This window comes from Montipora foliosa, chromosome 2 (genome assembly GCF_036669935.1).
Source record: "Montipora foliosa isolate CH-2021 chromosome 2, ASM3666993v2, whole genome shotgun sequence".
Lineage (NCBI taxonomy): Eukaryota > Metazoa > Cnidaria > Anthozoa > Scleractinia > Acroporidae > Montipora > Montipora foliosa.
The window spans coordinates 64,983,310-65,007,787 of record NC_090870.1 but is presented as its reverse complement, the minus strand read 5'-3'; the positions used below and the strand labels follow the sequence as shown (position 1 = coordinate 65,007,787).

Here is a 24,478-nt window from a genome sequence, read left to right as displayed (position 1 = left end):
AGTGTCGTCCAGGGTTGTATACGGCGGTTGCATCGAAGTGAGTTTTGTCTCCCATGGCAGAGGTCTCTTCTCCCGTAATCGTCAGCCCAGCGAACGCAAAAGGAAAAGAGACCTCTGCTAGCTGGGAACGAAGAAAAATGTCCAAATCAGAAAAACGTAATCCTCTGCGACCTCACATAAGCAAAGGTTAATGTTAAAGGATCTTGACACTAAATGCTGCTGAAACTGCAGCAGTGGAAGCCACGGGAACAGAAGATGATGTCAGTATCAGCGATGGCTGAGAAAGTGAAAATGAATTACTACTTCGAATTTGGGGATGCAAGCGACTCAGACGAAAATGACTCAAATGTTTAAAAAAGGAAGTGAAGAGAAAGATTGGTTGCCTGTACGAGATAGGGTAAACGGTTACGGCAGAAGAGTGGACAAGTTGAAGTTGCGTTTTAGCAAACAGGTGTCTAATGGAAAACGAGATTGTGAAACCATGATTACAACCCGTTTGGGGGGGGGGGGGGGGAGGCGGAGTGGGGAGGTCACCATAAATTTAAGTCCCTCATAGGGAAGGATCACATCTGTTAAGAAAAAGTATAAATGGAGGGCCGGGAGATTTTACATTCATGTTCACAGGGATTCCTCCGTCCCACCGCCTCGTGTAAAAAATGAATGTTCCCTTAACAGTAACCTTTGGAAATGAACTCAAGATGTTTTTCGTCATTATTTTTCCGTTGAAATGGTATCGCAAATCAATTGCGTCTTAATTCCTAGCTCGATGCAACTGTTCTACGGATAGAACTACAATGCCTCTTTCACTCTGAACCTACAGTCAATCGGTCTGAAGGCATCTGAATTTTGAGGACGTCACTGACCCTCCAAACGTCTAACCCGCGCTTGCAAGGCAGCATGGCTAGCCTTCAGATGATCAAGTTGCCTCTGGAGGAGGGCTACTTCTACGTTTCTCTGATCAAGTTGCCTCTGGAGGAGGGCTACTTCTACGTTTCTCTCATCACAAACGCGCTGTAGTTCAGCTACGTACTCGTCACGGTAACGATCACACCTGTTCCTCTGAACAACCACCTATGGTAAAACGGTTGACAAATTAAGCACATCGATTTCGACCCTTTTAACCTTTATTGACAAATTCACAGAGTTTTCCCTTGGCGAATGTTTTTTGAGTACGCTATCAAGGAAAGAGTGTAAAATGAAAACGAATTGACCCATCCTACAAAACATCATGATCAAAACAGCACATAAACAATGCCAATGAAAGTCATAATGATGATGATCACATTTGCCCTTACAAAAACCTAATAGGGAACCATGCGTCTCGGGACACAACAAAATATCCTTGTTCACGAACTGAACAACTGACAAGCATGTGACACGCAATGTTGACCAAAACTCCTCATGGAAGCTGGAATCAACAAGTCACTACAGTTTCCCTACGACCTTTTATAATTTTACCTTATAACAGTACCTCTGGGCCATTAAATATCAAAATAACACTTCTTCATTAAAAGAGTTGATAAAAGTATATTTAACAGTGTCGGGGGACTGAAAAGCCGATGTTTGAGCGTTAAACCTCGTTCCAAGGAACTTCCCCTTCGCTTTGTGGTGGGGCACCCCACACAAAAGCAAAGGGAAAGGTACCGGCAGGGTTTGCCCACCCTCAGAGTGATTCAGAAAAATGGAGGTCAACAACGGTTGATAGGTGTGTGGAAACCCGAAGACCTGGAAAACCAAGGCCCCCATATAGAATAACACATCCAAGAAGAAATAGCAAATAACATCATTCTTGTTGTAAGTCATTGCAGTTGAAATACTACTGTACGTGATAAGTTCGTTTTCTACACATCAAGGCCTGCACGAGGAAAACGACGAACAAAAACGAAAACCTTGCGATAATTCACAATTGCTATTTACTGTTAAATGTTTTTTTTTTCTGGAGGGTCTTCGTTTTCCAGGACTTTCGTCAACGGTCTTCGTTTTCCACACACCTGTTTTTACAACAAATGAACAAACGATGAAGCAATGTTGTAGGACAGATCGTAGAAGCATAAGAAACAAGCGTCAGATCAATAAGAAGCGTACATTCATTCAGTTGGAATTTCAACAACTTGTCTAAAATGTCGGCCGTTTCTTCACCTTAATCTTCAGGAGCCAAGGACGAGCAAAAACCAATGCCCCGCAAGGTTAGGGTTGAACAACAGCTGACATTTCAGACTGGGAGATTTCAAACAGAAGTCTATGAAGTACTGGTGGGTGAATGCATCAGTGAGCCACAGAACAACACCTGAGGCAAGTCCAAGTCAAATGCACTACTTGAGACAAATCATGCAAGATCAAAAATTAACCTAAAATACGAGAAAAGCTCTTTATGCCTCAAGCAAACAATCAATCAATCCTTACCTCTTGTTCACGTGCCTGTTGCTCAATGTTCAGTGCATAATTAAGCTGTGCACGCATTTCCTCAAGCCGCCTCTCAAATTCTTCTCTGGAAACATCCAAAGGTGGTTGTTGAGCTTGCATATTCTCAGCAGCCTCTGCTACACCAGCACCCTGTGGTCTGCAGTCCTCATGAGCAGAATCATGACCTTCTGTTCGAACATTCACACCAGAGTGTTCTGCAATTCCCGCCAGGTTAAACATCTGCTCATTTAGAAAAGTGTGGTCAGGTGGATGCTCTGGTTCCAAACAGGGTACCTAAAGGAACAACCAGGCATCAATTTTTGGTCATAAGAATGAAACTTCACAGGATACCAGAACCCTGTCTTTTAGAGACAAGAGCTTCTATGTTTGCTAATTCCCACCCAAGATAATGAAGTCAGTTTCCTTTTACTTGGTTATATGGGTTTGTTTATTATACGCTTTTTGCCTTTATTATTAAAAGCCACGAAAGTCATTTTTCTTTATTCATGAAAGTGAATTACGATTGTTTGACAGGCTAATTCTTGTTTATGACAAGATTTTTTATCAGAGACGACAACAGGAAATTAAAATTCGCTACATTCATGTTTCCTCCGAAATGGCTTCTCTCTCACAATAATTATGATTTTCGTTCAGATGCCTCTACAAGAATAAATGCAAAAGATAAGGAATTCATGCAATGTGGCTTTGTGCATCAGCTACTTTGTATTACCGAACAACCTCTTCATAGCTACAGATGTAGTTAACCAAGGAGACTGCCTAATAAACTCTAAGTAAATGGTTCTTTTTGTTTAACTAGAATAGGTGAATGATTGACCTAGAATAACAAGAATGGCTGTCCCACAGCACCTTTTTGAATTTAGATCCCTATTCAACCCCCTTAGGCAATTACCATACACTACCACCCTTCTCCAGGTTGTGATAGACCCATGCACTTTTCCTGTGAGTAAAAAGTACGTCTGCTTATATGTTCCCCGAAAACATTACGCCCTAAATTATAAGCCTGTCTAAAACCCTTCAAAAAATGTATAAGCAAACTTCAAGATCAATCTTAATTTTAAAAACAAATTTAAGCTTACAATATGCATTCCTGGTGACGTCACTTCCAGTTAACATGAGATGCACACATGCACCGTGGATAATCAGTACACACTGAGAAGCAGTGAACTTCAGAACTTTTATGGTCGCTCACTGATTGTCTTGCAAATTACTTGGGCGATACCCCTAAGTCTTTTTTTGACAACTTATCAGAGGAGTTCTCGACAACTGACAAAACAAGTGTACAGAGGAGGAGCTACAGAAGGTGGTCGAGACATACCCAAGACCAGCAAATTGCAGATTGTTAGTATGCCCAAAAGTGAACAGAGTTACTTGGAATTAGTTGTATCCAAGTACCAAATCCACAGATAAGGCTCTTCGGAAAGCTTAACAATTACTTATTTTCTCAATCTATGCCACTATCAAGGCCTGTGAAAAAACGTTCTCGTTCTAGCACTGATGGGGAACCAGAAACTGAATGTTCGTCTCGGAGAATCTCTGAAACCAGACCTGGAGGCCTCGCTTTTCGCCCTTTGTAACCAAACCACAGCGATAACAAGTGAATTATTTGGAGATGAGTTTGGCAAAGAGATTGATAAAGTGAGCAAAGCAACTAGGCTCTACAGAAAGATTGTCTCTTACTGAGAAAAAAGCTATTGATGCAGAAAATAACGATTTTCTAGTGAAGCGAATCATTGAACGGCGTCAATCGGAAACAGAAGAGACTGTCTCTGCAATATTCCAAATAAAAAAAAAGGAACCTTGTGTTTATAGTTTTATTTTCACTTGAAGTCCCTAAATCAAGCAGTGACCTACCGTAAGTTCAAGATGGATACCCTTGAATCTGCCATAAGGTTGATGAAACCTGGGTGTTTTATGTCTCCTATAGGCGAACGTAATGCCTACTATTCTATCCCTACATCGCTTAGCTTCAGAAAATACCTCACGTTTGCATGGAGGGATCTTCTGTTCCAGTTCTGAGCCCAATAAATGGTATTGAGAAGTAGTCCTTGCATCTTTACCGCGGTGTTGAAACCAGTTTTTCTAGCCTACACACCCAGTATGGATATAATTATTGAGGGTATATTGAGGATTCTTTTTGCATGGAGGACTCTGAGAAGGACTGCCGTGAAGCTACCTTACATGCTGCCCAGTTGCTTACTTGACTGCGTTTTGAAATTCACGCGACAAGTCTGTTTTTCACCCTATGCAGTGCCTACAATTCTTGGGGTTTCTGTTGAACTGAACCCCAAAGGATACTGACAAGGTCGTTCGTTTGTGCCTGAAAGCTTTGCGTGCCCTGGAATTCTCAATCCGTTAAGTTGCCTCTTTGATAGGAACTTTAGCGTCAACTTTCCCTGGGGTGGAATTTGGTCCCCTGTATTATAGGCACTTGGAATGAGACAAAGAATTAGCACTAAAATCTGCCCAAGGGAATTTCAATGTGAACATGTCCCTGTCTGCTGACAGAATTGGTGAATTAGAGTGGTGGGTCATCTCAGCCCCCACAACATTCCGGGTTGTTGACCAGCAGGGTACCCCAAATATCACATTAACAACAGATGCTTCACACATGGGCTGGGGTGCCATAACCTACCAAAGCCAAACCCAGGATCTCTTGTCCAAGGCAAAAACTGAATTTCATGTCAATACTTTTTTAACTGCTCTCAGTGAAGCTGGAGCTTATATCCTTACACGGATCAATGTCCAGTCAGCACATCTGACACCACGAGTGCAATTTCCTACAGCAATTGGGGGTGCAGGAACAAGGAATGCAATGGCAATGCTAAGGAAATTTGGTTATGGGCCGTTAAGAGGCATAATTGCCTTTCCGCTGCACATCAACCAGGGCAGTTAAATGTAACTGCAGACTCTCTGTCGTGCCCATTTAAAGATGGAATAGAGTGGGAACAGAATCGTGGCCTGTTTGAAAAAAATGATGTGGGTTTTTTGGTGTCCCCCAGATTGACCTATTTGCAAGTACAATCAACCATTAAACTAGCACCTAAAGTATGCTTCCAGAAAGCAAGACCCATATGCATGTGGATGCTTTCTCTGTGAATTGGACACAGTTCCCTAACAGTTACATTTTCCCACTCTTTTGTCCGGTTGGCAGATTCCTCCAGAAGCTGGTTCTGGAACAAGCAACAGCAATCTTCATTGTACCACTTTGGACCACACAAGGTTCACCAATTTTCCGAGTCTCCTTGTGGATGTGCCCAGAACCTACTAAGGAATCAAGAAGGTACTGTGTCATCCAGTACCTGGGGAGGCTCACCCTTTTGAGCCTGAAACTGCAACTTTTGCCATGCAAGGTGTCGGGCGACAGTTCATTGAGTACATCATTCCAGGTGAGATTGCCAACGTGCTTATGTCCTCTTGGAGACCAAACACGCGAAAACAGTATGATGTTCACATCCGCAAATGCTATGCATTTGGTCTACAAGAGATAACTTATCCCCCGCATCCAACTGTCAACTCACATATTAACCAACTGTCATACTCGACCATTGATACAGCTTGCTCAGCACTTCTCAAGCTACCTAATGGGGTATGGAAAAAGGAAAGGAAAGGAACTTTATTTAAGTGTCTAGTAGATTTAGCGCTGGAGCACTAATTGGGGACACTGTAAAGTGAAATTAACAATTAACACAACAAGTCAAATGTTGGTTTTTGAGGAGAGGGGAAACCGGAGTACCCGGAGAAAACCTCTCCGTGCAGAGTAGAGAACCAACAAACTCAACCCACATATGACGCCGAGTCGAGAAATCGAACCTGGGCCACATTGGTGGGAGGCGAGTGCTCTCACCACTGTGCCATCCCTGCGCCCCAAATTTCCTGAATTTCCTGGTTGTCACTACACTGTGGCTAACCAAACGTAGAGTAGAATATATGGAACTGTTGTATGTTCTGGACAAGCTCTCTCTCTCAAAGAACTGACCTTCTCTGGTTATCTTGCTAGTTTTAACTTCAGGACAGAGGTGTCAAACACTGTCATTTCTGAGGGTTTATGCTATGAAGATTATTATTTGTCCTGCATCTGGCATAACGTTCGTGACCATGGCAATGGCCATCTGCTCCTTTCATATGTCAAGCCATATCAGCACATTGGAACGAGTGAGATTGGGCAATGGATTCAAACTGTTCTGGAAGCAAGTGGAGTGGATACAGCAAAGTACAAAGCTAATAGCACTAGATCAGCAGCTACATCAAAAGCAAGTCAGTTCATTCCCACTGATGAAACCCTTAAACACATCGGATGGTCCAGAGAATCAAAGTTTCAGAATTTCTATAACAAACCCGTTATTGCTCGAAATAGCTTTGCTGGAGCTGTGCTAAAATAAATTGTGTTTTGTTGATTGGGATAGTTATGTCCATGTTTAAAGTGGCTGAACACAGTTTTTCTTCGGTCAATGGTATTCATTGAAGACCAGCGCAGAATTTTTTGAAAACAAACCAAATAAGACGAGTATGCAAAAAGGTTTTCTTCTCCTTCTTGCTATGGTCTTGGAAATTTGGTGTAAATTCGCTTCCACTACGTTTTACAAGTGAAAATCTTTCAGAGGAACCCAGCAAAATGCTGTGCATGCACATTAGTTCAAACATTTGAGACCAACAGCTGCTGGCTGTTTTACCAAATTCTCGCAAACCCCTCATTAGATTTTGCACAAATTTGGAATTAAAATAGTTCCGACAACAATCAACTCGTCTATGTAAAAAAAATTGGAAAACTGAAGTGTCTATCAGAGAATTGTGACAAATCCGTCAGTTGAAATTCTCTGATAACAGCTGTTAAACGTACCTTATTTCTACTATTTTAAGTGGGCAAATGCTGCATAAAAACTAATGATTGAATTTGGCATAAATGAGGAATAAGCATCCTTTAGGACTTGTTTTATTCTAGGTGCATTACCATGGCAACAGCCTGCAGAGCACATTGACTGTCAAAAATATAAACTTTCGTGGTGGCACTTATCAGTGACAAAGTTTGAGCTTCCAGGCTCAAACTGCATAAATATGGCAGAAATCCTAGCATACGTAAGTGCTTAAAAACTGTGTTCAGTCACCTTAATGCTGTAAAATCTCATGTTAACCGGAAGTGACGTTACCAGGATTGGGCAGAATTAAAAAATTAAACTAGTCTCACCTGTAAGGTGGAGTTTGATTGTGATTCTACCAAATACCGGGTGACTCAGTGTGGGTTAACATGCCCTCCCTCACAGTTACTCTTCTCCCCACCACCTGTTGTTCTTTTGCAGCTGTGTTTGTTTGTATCTTCATAAACGTGTCAACAACCTTTAAAAGTCTGATTATCCTTGGCGGCATGTGTGCATCTCATGTCAACCCTCACCAACTGAAGTCACCTGGGATTTGGCAGAATCACAATCAAACTTCACCTTACAGGTAAGGCTTGTCTAATATTTCCACGACAAACGACTGTAGTAATGCTAATCGAGACATGTAGTGTAATGACAAAGTACCGGTAAACTTATAGGACACAAAATTAAGATAAAAGAAAACTCATCAATACAATATGCCATTAGATCATTAGACATTCAACAAACAAATGTTATATAGTTACAAAAATAAAACAAACAAAAGGGTACGATAATAATGATTAACAAGAGAAGATGAGGGGAAAGAACACATCTACAATACATGGGCCTCTTCCAATGATAATTTTATATAAATTTACCCTGTGGTCATGATGCAAGGATATTTTAAGGAAGATGACTGATTGGTTACTTGTACTTATTTCATTAAATTAAAATAACTTTTACAACACGGCGCAATGCTTTAAATAGATTGAAAAAAAACATTATGGGGGGTGGGGATGTGTTCTCTCCTCATCCTCTCTTGTGATTGCTCAAGTTAATATTAATGAGTGGGCGTCAACATAAACATCCTCAAATCCGAGTACTGTAAGCAGGAATTTTCGAATTCATTTAATGAAAGACATTTTTGTAAGCGAATGCCACTGAGTCAGAATGTAGACAATTCCATAATTTAATTCCAAAAATTAGCAAAATACTTCTATTGTAAGTTCAGTCGCGCTTCAGTGACGTCGTAAAAGTTCCCCATAGCTGAGAATCAAGGATGGTGTTTTGAACGTGTAACACAAATAACAACACAAGATGGTTTTTGAGAAACACATCTACATAAACACAAGTTACACAAGTTCCGAACGCAAACGCGCACCCAAATCAGCTTAGGGCCTGCGCTACACTACCCCCTGCCACATAAGGTCAGACCAAAAACTAAGAGTTTCCCAATAGCATGCAAATGTTCCAACTAAGTTTAAGCGTCAAGTTGGGCAAACTACCACTGTTCTAACAATATAGTCTTCGAGCCTGATGGAGTGATGGGCTCTTTTCGTTCACGTTTCAGTCTCACCAGAGTCTGATCCGCTTCAAGGCAAGATTCATCATTCGCCATAAGAGCCTCTGATGAACAACTTGCCTCCACAGGTTATGAAGAGGGGCTTTGGGCATCACACATTTCCTGTTCCTTAGGGAAAAGAGTCCGCTAAGACGGGGTAAACAGGAGATTCCAACCATTCCAATGCTACCTTCCCAGTATCGGCTGTAGTAAATGGCACGTGAACCGGTCATCTCAAACTTTTAGGAGTTTCTGTTCACAACGGTCTTCTAGGGGTTATTCCCTGGGAAGATTTCTCCTGGAATTTAGGTGGTGTAAAAGCAAGGCTTCAAATAGTTGAAGTAAACCACCTTTATTCGACGACGTAATCTCCTCTTGAATGTGGTATGTCACATGAGACAGAGCTTTCATGACCTTCCAAGGGCCACACCTAGGTTTCACTAACTTCTTTCGTCTTGTCCTGGCCTGGTTTCAATACCTGCACCAGATTCGTTTCCCTCATCTAACTGCTGACCATGGCACTAAGTGTTGTAAGAAGCTCTCCGAGATCGCTGCACTCGCTTTAGATTTACTATTTTATTGATAAACTTTGCCCCTTTGGACAGGGTATCCCCACAGAGCAAAGAGCTCCACTACGGGGGGGGATTTTCAAACTTAATTTGTTTCATCTCTCTACTTGTCTATCTCCCTGCAGATAGAATGGTGTTGTTCATGTTTTTGCCGCATCAACAAGGTCACACAGTCCTGTAAAGACAGCTCCATCCACATTGGCTCCCTGATTGGAGTGTAAGCTTTCAAAACACCCAAATCAGCATATATACTCATCCATTACTTTCTTCGCTAGAGTGACTACTGAAGTGTTTCTCGCTGGAAAAGCTTCGAATTCAGCAAATTTAGTAAAGTGATCAGATACCACCAGCAACCACTCATGATCAGAACTCGATTTTGGAGTTCAGCCAACAATGTCTATGGCCACCCTTTATAATGGGTAACCAAATTTGATATTGATAAGAAGGGCTCTTGGCAACTTGGAAGGGTCGTTGACCTCAGCGAATGGAACACACTCTCTGATGTGATTTTTCCACATCTTCTCACATGTCATGCCAATCAAATTTTCGGCTATGCCAAGATGGGTTGTTGATGGGTTGTCAGGAGGGGCACACAACACCTGTGGCAAAAGACTTTCAGGCAAGCAGAGTAGTTAATAAATCCCTTGACCCATCACTTCATGATCCCAACGCCTAAATACAAAACTATTCCTAAGAAAAAGTCTGCCTCATTGTGACCAAAAACATAGGAGCTTACATCCCACCCCCCCCCCCCCCTCCTCCTCCTTCCACCTCTCTTCTAGGGCATCTCAGCTGTAAGCCACATCACCACTTGTAACAGGAGATGATCTCAGTTATAGGTTGCAAGTATACTGTCCTTTGACAGGGGTTCCATATTCACCGACTGAATCAATGTGGGTTCTGTGTCATCAATTCCATCCCATGGAAGCGGGAAAGTCCATCTGCATTCCTATGCAAGTGACCAGATGGATGTTTCACTTCAAAGCCATTCAAACCATCTAGCTACTTGACCCTTGGGATTTTAAATGCTCCTTAGCCATTGCAGAGCACTGTGATCAGTCTGGACCAGAAAAGGCTTCCTATAAAGGTATACCTAAAAGTGTTCAGATCCCCAAACCAGGGTCAAAAAAGTTCCTAATGGGTGATGCTAAGTTCCTTTCAGCCTTTGATAGTGCTTGCGCTGCATATGCTGTGACATGTTCCTTCCTGCCCTGAACCTGCAACAACACTGCTCCTAGTCCATCATCACTGGGATCAGTGTCCAGGAGAAATGGTAACTTTACCAGGGGGGACTCAAGGATGGGAGCAATTTGTCAATTTAGGTTTTATGTCAAGGAAGGCTTCTTTCCACTCCACTGTCAATCTAAAATTTTGGGCTGCTCTGTGCAGAGGGGATGCAATGGTCATGTAATTTGGCACAAAATGCCGATAGTAGCCAGTTGTTCCCAAGAATGTTTTCAATTGGCTCTCATCAACTGGGACTTGCCACTTCTCTGGGTCAGCAGATATGTCGTCCCGACTCACAACATGACCCAACACAACCACCTGTTCTGACAATAGCTTGCATTTAATAATAATAATAATAATAATAATAATAATCTTAAGATAAAAACTAGCGATAAAATTTTACGACATTTCGATCTCGCTGAGATCATTTTCAAGTTTAAAAAAATGAATAAACCTTTGCATATAAGAAGTAAAATTACATGTGAGAATATGAAAAGCGATAAAAATGTGGAAACATGTACTAAGCATTACAGAAGGTAAGTGATAAAAAATAAAAAAAGGCTAGATAACAATAGATCTTACGGAAGTGCCAGAGCAAATTTGACTGCTTAATTTATGAGATGCTTTTTATAAAAGAACTAAAGCCAACTTTGAACACGCAGTCTGACTCCATCCGTGCAAAGTTATTTTTATAGCTCGGAGTACTTCATATATTCTTTTGTGAAACTTTTTGTCCTATTGTTATCTAGCCTTGTTAGGGTGGCTTAGTGGTTATCTATTGGGCCTCTCACCACTGCTAGCCGGGTTCAACTCTGGCCCCGGCTTGCATGTGGGCTGAGTTTCAATCAATCTCAACCTGACTCCAGGGTTTTCCTCCCTCATCAAAATGGACTCACAGCTAATTAACATCCAGCTGTGGTGCTGTGCTCCAACATCAAGCATGGACTACACAGCAGCAGCCATGAGCTGCGCCCTTTCGTAATTCAGTCCCCAATACTGCAAGAAAAGGGTGATTAGCACTGCCACTTATTATTATTATTATTATTATTACCCAGGTTGTGATAGGCCGGATAGGTCTATGCACTTTTCATGTACCGGTAAGCAAAAAATATACCTGCAGTGGATATTTGGCCCTCCAATCATAAGCCTGTCTAAAACCCTTACAAAGATGTCTATTAACCAAAGTTCAAGTTCAAGAATTACCTGCAGGTATCTCAGCTGTCCTCTCCAGATGCACCCAACATCCATGAAAGTACAGTGGACAACAAGAGAATGGATTTCTTGTTGCACAGCAATGTCAGCATAAGAACCCTACAAGAATATGGGGAAGCATCAAAATATTACAATGCATTACTGTAATCACTTCTAGACCACATGTTGTAAGAATTTAAAACTTATGGATAAGGGATGTTTAATGTTCAAGGGTAAAGGATGGTCCATATGAGCTCAATTTGCCAACGTGCTTCAGGCTTGTACTTTTTTAGCAAATTTCATCAATCAGGATTTCAGTTCTTGTTGTGGTCCACCTGGTCTCTTCCCAACATACCGTTAACAGTGGAGTTTTATACATGTAGCTAGCAGCAATCAAACAAGAACGTCTTCCTAATTACAAAAGGGGTATCACAGGTATCTTCATTAAAGGGTAAATATATAAAGGAAACACAAGATTATGACAAAGATCACTATTGAAACAGGGTACTTGAAGAGCTCTCCACTTATGGGGTGTGTCAAACAAATGAACAGGTAATTTATATTGTTAAAAATTAATATACCTGACTGACATCTTTGCCATCTACAGGGCAGATTGCATTTCTAAGTGGGAAAATCACATATAACTTCATCAGTAATAAAAACCACCAGTCAGACCAATGGTATAATTTTATTAGTGTTGAAAACCACCTCTCTAAGCGCATTGATTTTATATCTCTGGGATGACATTATACAAAACATGGAACCCAGCTCCATGGTCCACCCCTAGGCCTGTGGACCCAGTCCATGGATCCATTTATCGACCTGGTCCATGGACTACCCCTGTGGACCACGCCTCATTTTCAGAGACAAAGCTGAGGTCAATTCAGTTAAAGTGGTCTCTCATGGAATGACTGTTGCTAACTACAGCTTTTAATAAAACTTAAGTACATGTAAGAGTTAAATGTAGTGCTAAAAGCTTTAAAACGGCAGCAGTATTGTCTACTGTGATATTCAGGTCTAAAACTACGACACAACCGAACCATGTGCTAGTTCACATTTGTAATGATGACCGCGCATGTGCGAAAACCTGACTCACATAAGAGGTCTGGAACCTAATATATTACATCTACAATTTTCACAAATGCTTGACATTTTTCCGCGAAGTCTTGCCCTTCTAACCGCTGGCAGAAAAAGCCCTGGGAACAACATTGTGACAGTTTTAAGAAAAAACGCCTTTTGCAGCTAATGATCACATGGTACAAAAAACGGCCTATAGTGGAATGCAAATTGCCCACTGGGACATCCAAAACAAAGAAAAGTTAAATTAAAAGACTATTGTAGTCCACGGACTGGGTCCATGGACTGATCACCGGAGGTCCATGTATTGTATACATCCCCTTAAGGGTCAGCTAATGAATTCAATTACTCTTGGAAAAAGACTAATATAAATAAAAATATTCAAGGGCTGCAGCCAGGGTGAAACATAGTTGAAATTTAAAAAAGGATCTCTAACTAAAATGATTGAAAACTACCTACCTACCTATAATTGACGCATTTTCAAAATCAATGGCGTGATTGTTGGACCAACGTGAGATTTGAAAACGTGTCAATTATTGACAAAGGCTCTTTTAGAACCAGAAAAACATTAGAAGCGTGGCATACCAGAGCGACACCTAACGCAGATAACAATTCTTGCCCATTACCTGGGCAATACAATATTCTTTTTAACAAACATTCATAACCATTTACATTTTTATTATTTTGCAATTCACGCTTTTTATTCAAATTTTCTCATCACTTTCTTATCATTCATTTTACCTGTTGAAGACTGCAGTTCAGGCAGTCAAAAGCTCGTAGTTTTCAATCATTTTAGCCAGAGATCGTTTTTTAAATTTCAACTAATATAAATGTTACACATCAAAAAGACAATCCTCAATTGAAGCAAATCAATACTAGCACAATAACTCCAGAAGGGGATTTCAATAATGTCTGTCTCTAATACTTGGCATGCAGTACCTGTATTTTCAACAACTTTTAGATTAACAAGCCCCCCCCCCCCCTCCCTGCAAAAAAAAAAAAGCCATCTCAGAAGACAAATGCTTAATTTGAAGCATTACCATGAGTTTTTACAAGTGTTATACAAGGCTACTTAAAGTCATTTTAACTTAATGATCTCAAGGTTTTACTTTACTTTGCAAATGTGACTTGATTTAGTTTACATTTCATGTGTTTTTCCTAAATTGTCTAATTCTATCCCACACTTTTGCCTAACTACATGTTTCCTATTTCTCTTAGGCATGCAAATCCTCTTTTTGGGTACAAGATACACTCATTCCCCTAGGAAAACCCTGTGTTTAATTTGTGGGTCATTAGATTCACACTGCACCCTCATTTGGTTTTGACTGATCATGCTCATAATGTCCTTGCAAACTTTATCTGCATGAATAGCTCAGTTCAGTTTTTTTATTCAGCTGGAGATTCTGAACAACAGGTCAAGTCTGTTACATCCACATGTACGACCATGTATAAACCCTTTTGTTATTCATTCCTGTTCTTCTTGATTATGTTTGTTTGATTTGAAATAAACCTGTAAATCTAGCTCGGATTTTGTGGTCCCGTGGCATTGGGGATGGAAGAACATTTGCAAGGGGAAAGCCAATGAACTTTACTTCTTGCTGTACCTAAATGCCCTACCTAACCTTGTGTTCAGCTGAATGCATAAAGTGCATGCAACACCACAATAATGGGTTTATGATTCATACCAAGATTATTGTCAGAGGAAAATTTCAGGAGGGCAACCAACATACATGTAGCAAAAATTGTTTACAAATGTGTATGAAATAAGTTCAGCAACTCATACATGTACAGTAAAATTAATTGGTATGGTCGCCTTCAGAATTATATTAGCAAGTGACAAATTACAGAATTAGGAAGAAATTAATTTCCTGCAGTTGGTAACCTTGTGGATACCTAAAATATGACAAACCAGGGTCAAAGCAAAGAAACAACACAACAATCAGCCAGTAACCCACATGCTCTGTCTGACATAGTGAACTGTTTGAAGTGAACTGTCTTTAAACACATTTACAAAGAGAGAGGTGAGTTTTTTTTTCCTGTGTGAAGTGTACTTTAAGTGGGAATACGCGTAGTCGGAATAGTGACCAATATTTTGGCTATCGTGGACAGATGCAACATACAAGAATCATTCATGAAACTGGTGCAGGAAATAGGGAAAAACAACTTAAACCACAAATACATCTTGGCTGAATTTAACGACAGTCCATTCTAATTCAGGAGAGCAGCGATCGAATTTTCAGTAGAAAATAGTCATCTACAGTGAACAAAAGCGAACTGAGGCGCACAAATGCCCAAATCTTAGATTGACAATGAAGTAATTCATAAGCATTGTCATCGTCATTCTTTTGAATGGTTGGAACTTAAATATAATACATGTAACTACTCTATTATAGCAGAGGTTTCACAAAGCCACAGAAAATAAGCTTAAAAGCTTCAATAAAGCTTTTAGCTTTGCTGAACATGAGAGAAAAAATTAATGTTTTTTATCACTCACGTTTGTATATGCCTTTGTTTACTCCAGAATCCAGATTTTTTTAATCAAGTAAAATTCTTGCAAAACAAAATGCATTGGAAAAAAGACAAAAGGAAATAAAAGCTTGACTTAACCTTTTAAACTTCTTTCAGAAGTTATTTTCCTTGACACCGTCTTGCACTGAATCATTATTCCATTTTGTTACCTTTTAACAATATCATAGGAGTTTTTCAAAAATGCACGCTGTACACGGATCAATGAAAAAGGATTAATAAACTCGGCCATGTATTTCAAAAGCAACATGAAAAATGGCTCATCCCAGGCCTCAGTGTAAAAACCTGTGAAACTCACAGATGACATAACACAAAGACAAACAAAAGAGCAAAAAAAAACACATCAAACAATAATGCGCCAATCAACTTGAAACTTCAACATCCCCCCCCCCCTGTGATACCCTACTAAAGAACAATCGTTGTCGGCTCCGGCCTGTTGTAATATTGAGAAGATGTATGCAAATATTGAAAGAGAGCTGTTGGCAATTGCTTGGGGAGCGCAAAAGTTTCACACATGTGTATGGGTGCAGAGTTTTTGTCAAGACAGACCACAAACCGCTGGAGTCAATCTTTCACAAACCACTGAATGACACCCCTCCCAGGCTACAGAGGATGTTGCTCAAACTTACCAAGTATGACCTTGTGGTGCGTTATGTTCCCGGAAAACAGCAGGTCATTTCAGACTGCCTTAGCAGAGCACCTCTAAGTGAAACTAAACCATTCAGTGAATCCGAAGATGTCATAGGAGTTAATCTTGTTGAGGAACTTGGATTAGAAAGTAGTACCCTGAAGAGATTCAAGGACAGTTCAAGTACTGATGAGACATCCAGAGTGGTTATGGAATACGTTTTGAAAGGATGGCCCTCTGAGAAAGAACAAGTTGATGAACTTGCTCGGGAATATTGGAATTTCAGAGAAGAGCTGAGTGTTGAGGATGGCATGTTGTTTAAATCAGACAGAATTGTAGTGCCAAGACCATTGAGAGCTGAAGTGTTAGATGAAATTCATGGCACGCACATGGGAGAGAGCAAGAGCCTTTCCTTTGTGAGGGATTACGTTTTCTGGCCTTCCATTACTGCGCAAATCAAAGACAAAGTCAGTTCCTGTGCCGTGTGTAATGCGTTCCGCAACCAACAACAGAAAGAGACATTACATCCTCAGGACATTCCAGGATTACCTTGGCAAGTAGTTGGGACTGACCTGTTTGAATTTGGTGGCCAAACGTACCTGGTAGTTACTGACTTCTATTCGAAGTACTTTGAAATGGAACTGCTTCGCCAAAACACTGCCATTTGTGTTATCAACAACTTGAAGAAAATATTTGCCAGGTTTGGGATCCCAGAGAAAGTTGTCAGTGACAACGGACCGCAGTACAGCAACACCAGACATTTGTTAAGCAGAAAACATGAGTTCAAGAAATTTGCTGACGAGTGGGGATTTTCCCATACAACCAGCTCACCAGAGTATCCTCAATCAAATGGCGCAGCTGAAAGAGCTGTACAGACCGTAAAACGCATTCTTAAGAAGGCTGCTGCAGAGAACAAAGACCCATTTGAGGGACTGTTAAAGTATCGCAACACCCCATTCGAAGATATTGGTGTGTCACCTGCACAGCTGCTGATGAGTCGGCGCACATGAACAATGATACCAACTCATCGACGTCTCTTGGTACCTCAGCCAGTGGATCGTGATCATGTTCTGAAAACGCTTCATCATCGACAGTATAATTCCAAGTCTAATTATGACAAGCAGAGTAGAGATTTGCCTCCACTTGAAGTTGGGGACAGGGTGCGGTTTCGTCCACATGGTGAGAAGGAATGGCCCAAAGCGGAAGTAATGCCAAGATCATACATGCTGGAAGATGAATATGGCCGTGCTTACAGGAGAAACAGAAGACAGATCATCTCCGTTCCAAATGATTCTCCCATGACACCAAGGACAGGGGCTCTTCCCATCAGTACACAATCTCATGACTCTCCTGCGAGTACAAGACAGGCACCTGTACTTGAGAAGGCACCACCAAGTCCAGTGACATGGGAGAGACAGACAGAAACAATTGCACACACTCCTATTACAACCAGATCTGGGCGTCAAGTTAGGAGGCCACAGAGACTCATTGAGGGGGGTGGGGGAAGATGTTGTAATATTGAAACCTTTGGGGATTCCCTTAGGAGCCCCTGAGTGACTTACATGGACAGCCCGAAAACGAAAAACCATGTGCGTTGTGTTGGCACTTTTAAAACGGACACGAACATGTTAGAATCAATAGTTGTTACTAGTCGTTGAGTTTAGTATTGCCTGATTAAATGATATCATAACACTGCCGTCTTTAATAAAGACCTTTTGAAGACCTTTTTTGTTAGCCAATTGCTCACAAATGCTACATCATGATCCCTCCCTTTAAACTCTTCCATCACGTCCAAACACGTGTTTTATAGCTGTTAGCGACTTCAGCGCCCGAAAAAAAAATCATTTGAAACCTGACCCTTCCTGTTCAATTTTCCCCACCCCACGCCGGCAAAGGTAAAATTCTCCACTCCTCGTGCACAGAAGAAAGTCAAATGCCCAGGGTTTTGCCCGGGAGGGGGGAGGATGTTGAAGTTTCGATTTGATTGGCGCATAACCTAACCCTACCACGAGCTAACAAAAGAAAGAAAAAGTTTCAATGGTGTTTAAAACGAGTTTAACCCCGAAATATTACACACTCCAAGTCAGCACTTACCGTTACGGGCCACCGTACTTAATTCTGTCCAATAAGATCCGTGTCTTCCCACATTCCACTAACGGTTGATTCGATAAGAACGCTGTGAATCTTCCTCATTTTTGATCAATGGAAAAAAATAACATGACTCGTGATGACAGGGTGACAGGAACGTGGTACGAAATGGTGTAAAGGGACACTTTGTACGATATATATAAACGTCAATTTTTTACTCAAAAGTTGTTATGTATGGGACGTCTTATGGGCCTAACAGTCGGCCTAACATGAACTAGACTAAACGCTTTGCCGGGCGCTTTGCCCTAAATCCTCCGCCATCTTGGATATAACACGTGAAATTTTGATCAGCAGTCACCAGTGCAGGCTCAGGCTGTTACAGATTTTGGCGGTTTTATTCAAGAAAAATATGGAATGTGAAACGGAATGTGCTGATGATTTTTGGTTGTTTGATCCAAATTTAAGCAAGGAAATGCTTACAACAACTCAAGTAAAAAGGTAAGCGTTAACTATAAGCAGATAATATTTGAATTCATTCCTTATGGGCCTTAAAATAATGATTTAGAATTCAAACTTTTCACACCCAACTCCGGCAATGATATATAAATTTGGTTTAAAACTTGCTACAACCCTGTTAGAAACTGGGAATTATAAGTTTGAAGCCTTGGATCAAAATGTGTAGCAAACGATACGGTATCAGAGTCGGTCAGTACAAAATGCAGGCTGCAGATTGCAGACTGCAGACCTGGTACAAGTAAAACTTTTAACAGTTTCAGCTCACTTACTGTCACGCAATCGATTTTCAAGTCTTGAAGGAATGTTAACGTTCTCGCTCTTTTTTCTGGAAACAATTAGTTTATAAGGAAGTGACACGGGTTAATCTTAACACTTGCTAATCTTAAAAGTCCTTCGCTTAACTTTTCGATTCATTTATGTGTGTCATATTTGAAATTTCGTATGATTTGTAGTAAATTCATTAAATAAAAGAACATTCATTTCCAAACTAGATACGTTAAATATTTTGGGTCACATGACGCCTCCTGGGTTAAAAAAATTGCGGCAAATGTCAACACGTTCTAACAAAGAGATATGGGCGATCGTTCACATTTCCCAGTCATAATGGACCAGTTTCTAATTTAATTCTGCAGCAAAAAAAGAACAGAGTCGAGGTTCAGGGGAATAAAAAGCATTTTGTTTTTGTTCAAAACAAAGGAAAATGCAAATTATTCCCCTGAACCTTGACTCTGTTCTTTTGTTGCGGCACAATTCGAAACTAGCATATTGCACTGAACTAAAAGTGTGATATTTGAAATTTCATATAATAATTAAATTCTGTGGCAATTTGTCCAATATCGTCCAGAATCCATCGTCTGTGTTTTAGCATAATTTTTATGCCGTTCTTTACTTTTCTTGTGGTTTTACCTCGCCTTAACAAGCCAAATTGAATTCATCATTTCTCTTTATCACATTCTAATGAAAGCTCATATTCATTTCTACCATGATCTCTCAAAGTTTGAGGCACTTTCACGTCCGTTAATCTGTGTCACTTCCTTATAAACTAATTATTTCCAGGAAAAGGACCCTGGAGGAGGACCTCAGAGAAGTGATAGCATGACAATAGGTAACAACAACATGAAATAATTATATGATCGATTGAACTGTTTAGTCCTCAGTATGCATTTTGTACCTGATCTGCAGTCTGCATTTTGTAGTCTGCAGTTTATACTGACAAGTATAAGAGAGCACAGACAGCAAATTACAGGTATAATAGTATGATTAATAAAGGTTCATTCTATGTAAACGCTGCCACGATAAACAATTATTGTACTCAATGCAGATGCTATGTTAATGCCTGAGAAAATGATTATTGACCTTTTTAACTTTATATGAATCTGACACACCCTGGAATTGTAATAGAAAGGATCTGATTTGGAGCGATCACAACTTTCATCACAAAATATATTTTCTTCTTTTAGTTGTCATGAAAGAGTAAGAGACATTGCCTGAGGAAATGCTTATTTATCCATGGGACACTGGACAGTAGGGAGAGGTTCTTGAACAGCACAGAAAAATGCCTAGCAGCTACGTCTGCCTCCTCATTTTCTTCTGTTTTGATGTATGTGGGGATTTCTCTTTGTGCACTTGTTGTACAACGCAAGTGAGTAAATTGTTGGATCTATTTTCAACAGCATGATAAGTTTTTACATCAAAATAGAAACTTGGAAAAATGTAAGCACCAGATGGGATTTAAACCCATGACCCTCTGTGATCTATTCGGATGCTGTAACCACTGAGCTACGACTGGACAAGGTTGAAAATTAATGTAGGTCTTTGACTATAACTGCATCACACATTCAAATCTTGACAACTTCATATGACTCATACATGTAACTGCATCTCGCACACACCATAAGTTAATGCATATCAAAGATGCAACCACCCAAGTGATTAACCTCTTACTAACCAAGCACAACGAGGTCTGGTCAAGGGCCAATACTTCTCAGTACAGTCCCGAGCAAGTGAGGTTAGTAAGTTGTTTATTATATGCAATCGTTTCTTTGAGGGATCGGAGACTTCTCGGCTTGGTGAATGTTCATAATCTTCATCTTCCATCAGCAAAAGTTGAACAGAAACCTAAACTAATTTCTGCTTCCTACATGAATAATTGTACTGTTGTGATGAAAAATTTCCCGGGAGGGAGAAAAAATACGTAAATGGACCGTTTCCACCGTAATGGTCCATACTGTAAAATCCCCAACGAAAACCAGCCAATCAGAGTGCTCCAGCTAGCCAGAGAATTGCTTGCCACATAATAATTAACAATTATTGGACGAGGTTGAGCAAAATATAGTGATTTGTCAGTGATGAGAAGATCAATTATTTGCCAAAGCCAAAGGCTGAGGCAAATAATTGATCTTCTCACCACTGACAAATCAAAATATTTTGCAATAACCGAGTTCAATAAGGGAAGTGGTCAAAACTACAACACTCGAACAGGACCAACCAAACCACAAAATACATGTAGATGGTGGTGTCTGCCTGCACCCCCCTTGCTTAACGTGAAAAGATGGTGTGTATATTGCATAGCCACTCCTCTATCCAGCAGTAAAAATTACAGTGAGATTCAAACCTCACTTTTCTTGTTTGTCTAGTACTGCCGACTCTTCCTAGCTGAATATTCCTGTGTCAACTCAAATTTAAAAGCTAATAAAATGTTGTCGGTAATGTTCATATGATAAGTTTGAAGATAGGTGAAGTCTTTAAGAACCCCCCTACCCCAAAGGAGGGTCCTGTTTGAGTATACATGTAGTAGTTTTGACCAGCTCCCTAATTGTTTATCATTCGATGACTGAGTTTGTTTATCCCAATTCCCAACAATTAAGTTACTTTCTGAAAGCTCAGGAAAGCGAACTGCCATTTTCACACAAGAGCACGGTTTCAATTAAAATATCATTTGCAGCAAAACACTTTAAAATTTGAAGGCAATTATTTGCAGATCATGTCGTGGGCTCTTGGCCAATGAAAATGAAGGAAAAAATACATCGAATGATGATGTTAGATATTCAACCGCAAGATAAGTTAAATAATTGGTTTTGTCATACATTTACTTATCATGATTTGAGTATGTGACAGTGTGATGCAGTTCTAGTCAAGACCCACATTAATTTTCACCTTGCTCACCATAGTCTCTCCAGTACCTCAGTCGTTAGAGCATCCCACTCTAGAGATCAAGGAGGGTCATGGGTTCAAGACCCACCTGGAGCTTGGATTTTTCAGAGTTTTTAATTTGATGTAAAAATGTATCATGCTGTTTGATACTGTAATAATTATTATTTATAGTACTCTATTTTATCTGAAATTGTTTAAAGCTAGTGAATGAATGAAAGAAAACAATGCAATCCAAATTATAATCTCTGAATTAGGTAAATGCAATAAAAAAATATATAAAAATGCTTTGAAATCTGTATTCTATTTCCTGTCTGTGAAATATTAGAATACTGTAACTATTAGCTGGACACTTAAATGGATTGTTTTTGCAGGGTCCAACACATTAATTTCTGATTTGCTGAAATATTATTTTACAGTTCTAAGCAGGACATTCTTACCTTGTATCTGGTGTTACACACATGCATTTCTATTTCTCTGTTATTTAAATCTATTCTTCTTGATTTTTCTGACCCCCTCAAGAAATCTCCAGCTATTGTCCAAAATTTCAACTGTATCCTGGGATTCCAATCATTCCACACACAATAAAGAAGACTTATAAACAATATTGAGCATATACAAAATCATTGTATGATTGCAAAATTATACTTCTACAATACTGTCCAATAATTGACAAGCAGGCGAAATTTCTCATTTCAAGGAAAAAAATCCAAAAGACTAAATGCCATGTGTTTGTATCCTCACAAATTGTGATCTGAAAACTAGAAATGCTGAGATTGAAAGAAAGAATAATTTATAATGACTTACATGACAGCTCATCTCTCCGAAATTATCAGCCTTTTTTTTGTACAACTTACTCTAGAGAAAAACATAATTCTGATGTGACCAGTAACAAAGCCGTTTTGACATCTTACTAAATAAGGCTTGGGGAATGGGGAAACCTTAATGTATTTATAAATCATGTGGTTACTAGTAGATAAGAAATTATCAGACAAATTTCACAATCATTACATGTTGATGCCAAAATGAGGGAGATATACATGAATGGACACTTTCATCTTTGAAATGTTAACTTGCCCTACAGGTGGTTCCTTGCCTTACTGCCCTGGGACTTCAAATGATTGCTAGATGAAGTACAGTATATGCAAAAAGCAAGTGATAAAACCATGAACTCCGCAATCAACCAATGAAAGGTTATTTCTCAAACACAATAACGTCAATCAACATGAGCTTTGCAATTCTGGTTCTTGGAATTCCATTGGATATTTCATCATCAGATCCTCCAGGTTTTAAAAAAACCTCTTAAATCCTCTAAATTCAGTACCCTTTTAGGTTTTAATAAGATCCTGGAAGAAATACATGTAGGAAAAGGGACCCTACAGCTCAGTGTTCTAAATTGGAATAGGATTATACAGTCAGGATCCTAAATCAGAGATACATGGAAGGAAGAGAGCAATCAGGATCTCTAATAGTTATAGGATCATAAGAAGGAAGAGGACAGGAACCATGGTCCAAACTAATAATTATATGATCAATTATTACTAATGAAATCCTGGTCAAGAACCTTAAGAACCCCGAACAAAGATTGTAGGATTGTAGTCAATATCCTGAACAGGGACAGAATCTATCTAGCATAATATAGCCTTAGATCATTTAACGATTTGATTGACAAGCACTCACATAACAAATGAGAGCTCACTAGCAGAGTACCTCTCTTGTTAAAAGTTGACCTCGTCAGTTGTACTCATTGTAAATACAAAGTTCAGGTCAGAAAATAATTCATCAACATTTTAAGTAAAGAGAGATAACTGTATTTGGATCTTCTTTTCACAGCATGTAAAAACCAAATGATCTGAATTTGGACAAATCAATTTTAAATAAATGACAACTTGCACCATAATGTATATTTTCTTGATTTCAGTTGTCATGAGACAGTAAGGGACAATGCATGAGGACACTACAATGGAACAGAAGAGATAAGTCCTTTAACGCCCTAGAAAAATGTAAAGCAGCAACTATTTATTCCTGACTAATGGACATGAATCTTGGGATTTCCTTCCCGAAGGATGATAAACAGAGCTGTATATTACATGCATTTTTTCCGCATGGTTTTTTTTTTAAGTGAAAGAAAAATCCAATCCAAACATAATCTTCGAAATAAATTATCAGATATATAATTGATGAAGATGAAGAGACGAATAGGTATCGCAATATTCTGCATAGCCATTTTAAGCAGGGCTTAAAGTTAAATCATGGCGTCTCCTAATAAGTCGGTAAAGTTTCGGTTCAGTTATCTGAAGTCTAATACTCCTTGTTTTCTGACAGTTTGTCTGTGGTCCTAATGCAATCAGCAAAAGCATTTTAATACTCACGCATTTTGATGCATGTTCTCGAAGCAGGAAAGGCAAAACATGTGGTTGCACGACGCAACAACCGGGTCTCTAGCGATAAACTTGCACTTTGCGCATTCAAGTCTTCGGGGACGTGGCTCTTTGTTTAAAGCATCACGATCGTAAGGATGAATTCTGTGCCCAACCATTTTCAAGCAAGATACTTTCTTTTGAAGTAAACAAAATAAAACACCAACGGGCTTCCCGTTACAAACTCATTTGCAGCGAAGTGATTGGTTGTTTTTTTTCGCGTTTGGGCGCGGGAAAATCATAAATGG

General features: G+C 39.8%; 1 protein-coding gene and 1 long non-coding RNA gene across 5 annotated transcripts in view; one reads left to right on the top strand and one right to left on the bottom strand.

Annotated features, from left to right (window-relative positions):
• The window catches only part of LOC137985947 (uncharacterized), a 26,512-nt gene extending 2,034 nt beyond the window's left edge, over window positions 1-24,478 (bottom strand). The window contains exons 1-6 of one of the 2 annotated variants that reach the window (XM_068833407.1): window positions 24,183-24,478; window positions 12,407-12,446; window positions 11,838-11,945; window positions 2,404-2,697; window positions 968-1,071; window positions 1-925 (exon numbers count right to left, since the gene is read on the bottom strand). The exon at window positions 1-925 is cut by the window's left edge and continues 2,034 nt beyond it. In XM_068833407.1, coding sequence (XP_068689508.1) covers window positions 856-925; window positions 968-1,071; window positions 2,404-2,697; window positions 11,838-11,945; window positions 12,407-12,446; window positions 24,183-24,349 — 783 coding nt within the window. In that variant the 5' untranslated portion in view covers window positions 24,350-24,478 and the 3' untranslated portion in view covers window positions 1-855. Of the gene's footprint in view, window positions 1,072-2,403; window positions 2,698-11,837; window positions 11,946-12,406; window positions 12,447-24,182 lie in introns of both variants that reach the window. The other variant, XM_068833402.1, reaches the window with a different exon arrangement.
• LOC137985956 (uncharacterized) lies at window positions 18,517-24,176 on the top strand. 3 transcript variants are annotated; one of them, XR_011119451.1, is made up of 4 exons: window positions 18,523-18,642; window positions 19,717-19,765; window positions 20,121-20,302; window positions 22,895-23,684. It is a non-coding gene; the product is annotated as an uncharacterized lncRNA (long non-coding RNA). The 3 variants fall into 3 exon arrangements; XR_011119446.1 differs by lacking the exons at window positions 19,717-19,765; window positions 22,895-23,684 and adding an exon at window positions 23,732-24,176 and having other exon boundaries at window positions 18,517-18,642; XR_011119444.1 differs by lacking the exon at window positions 19,717-19,765 and having other exon boundaries at window positions 18,517-18,642; window positions 22,895-23,678.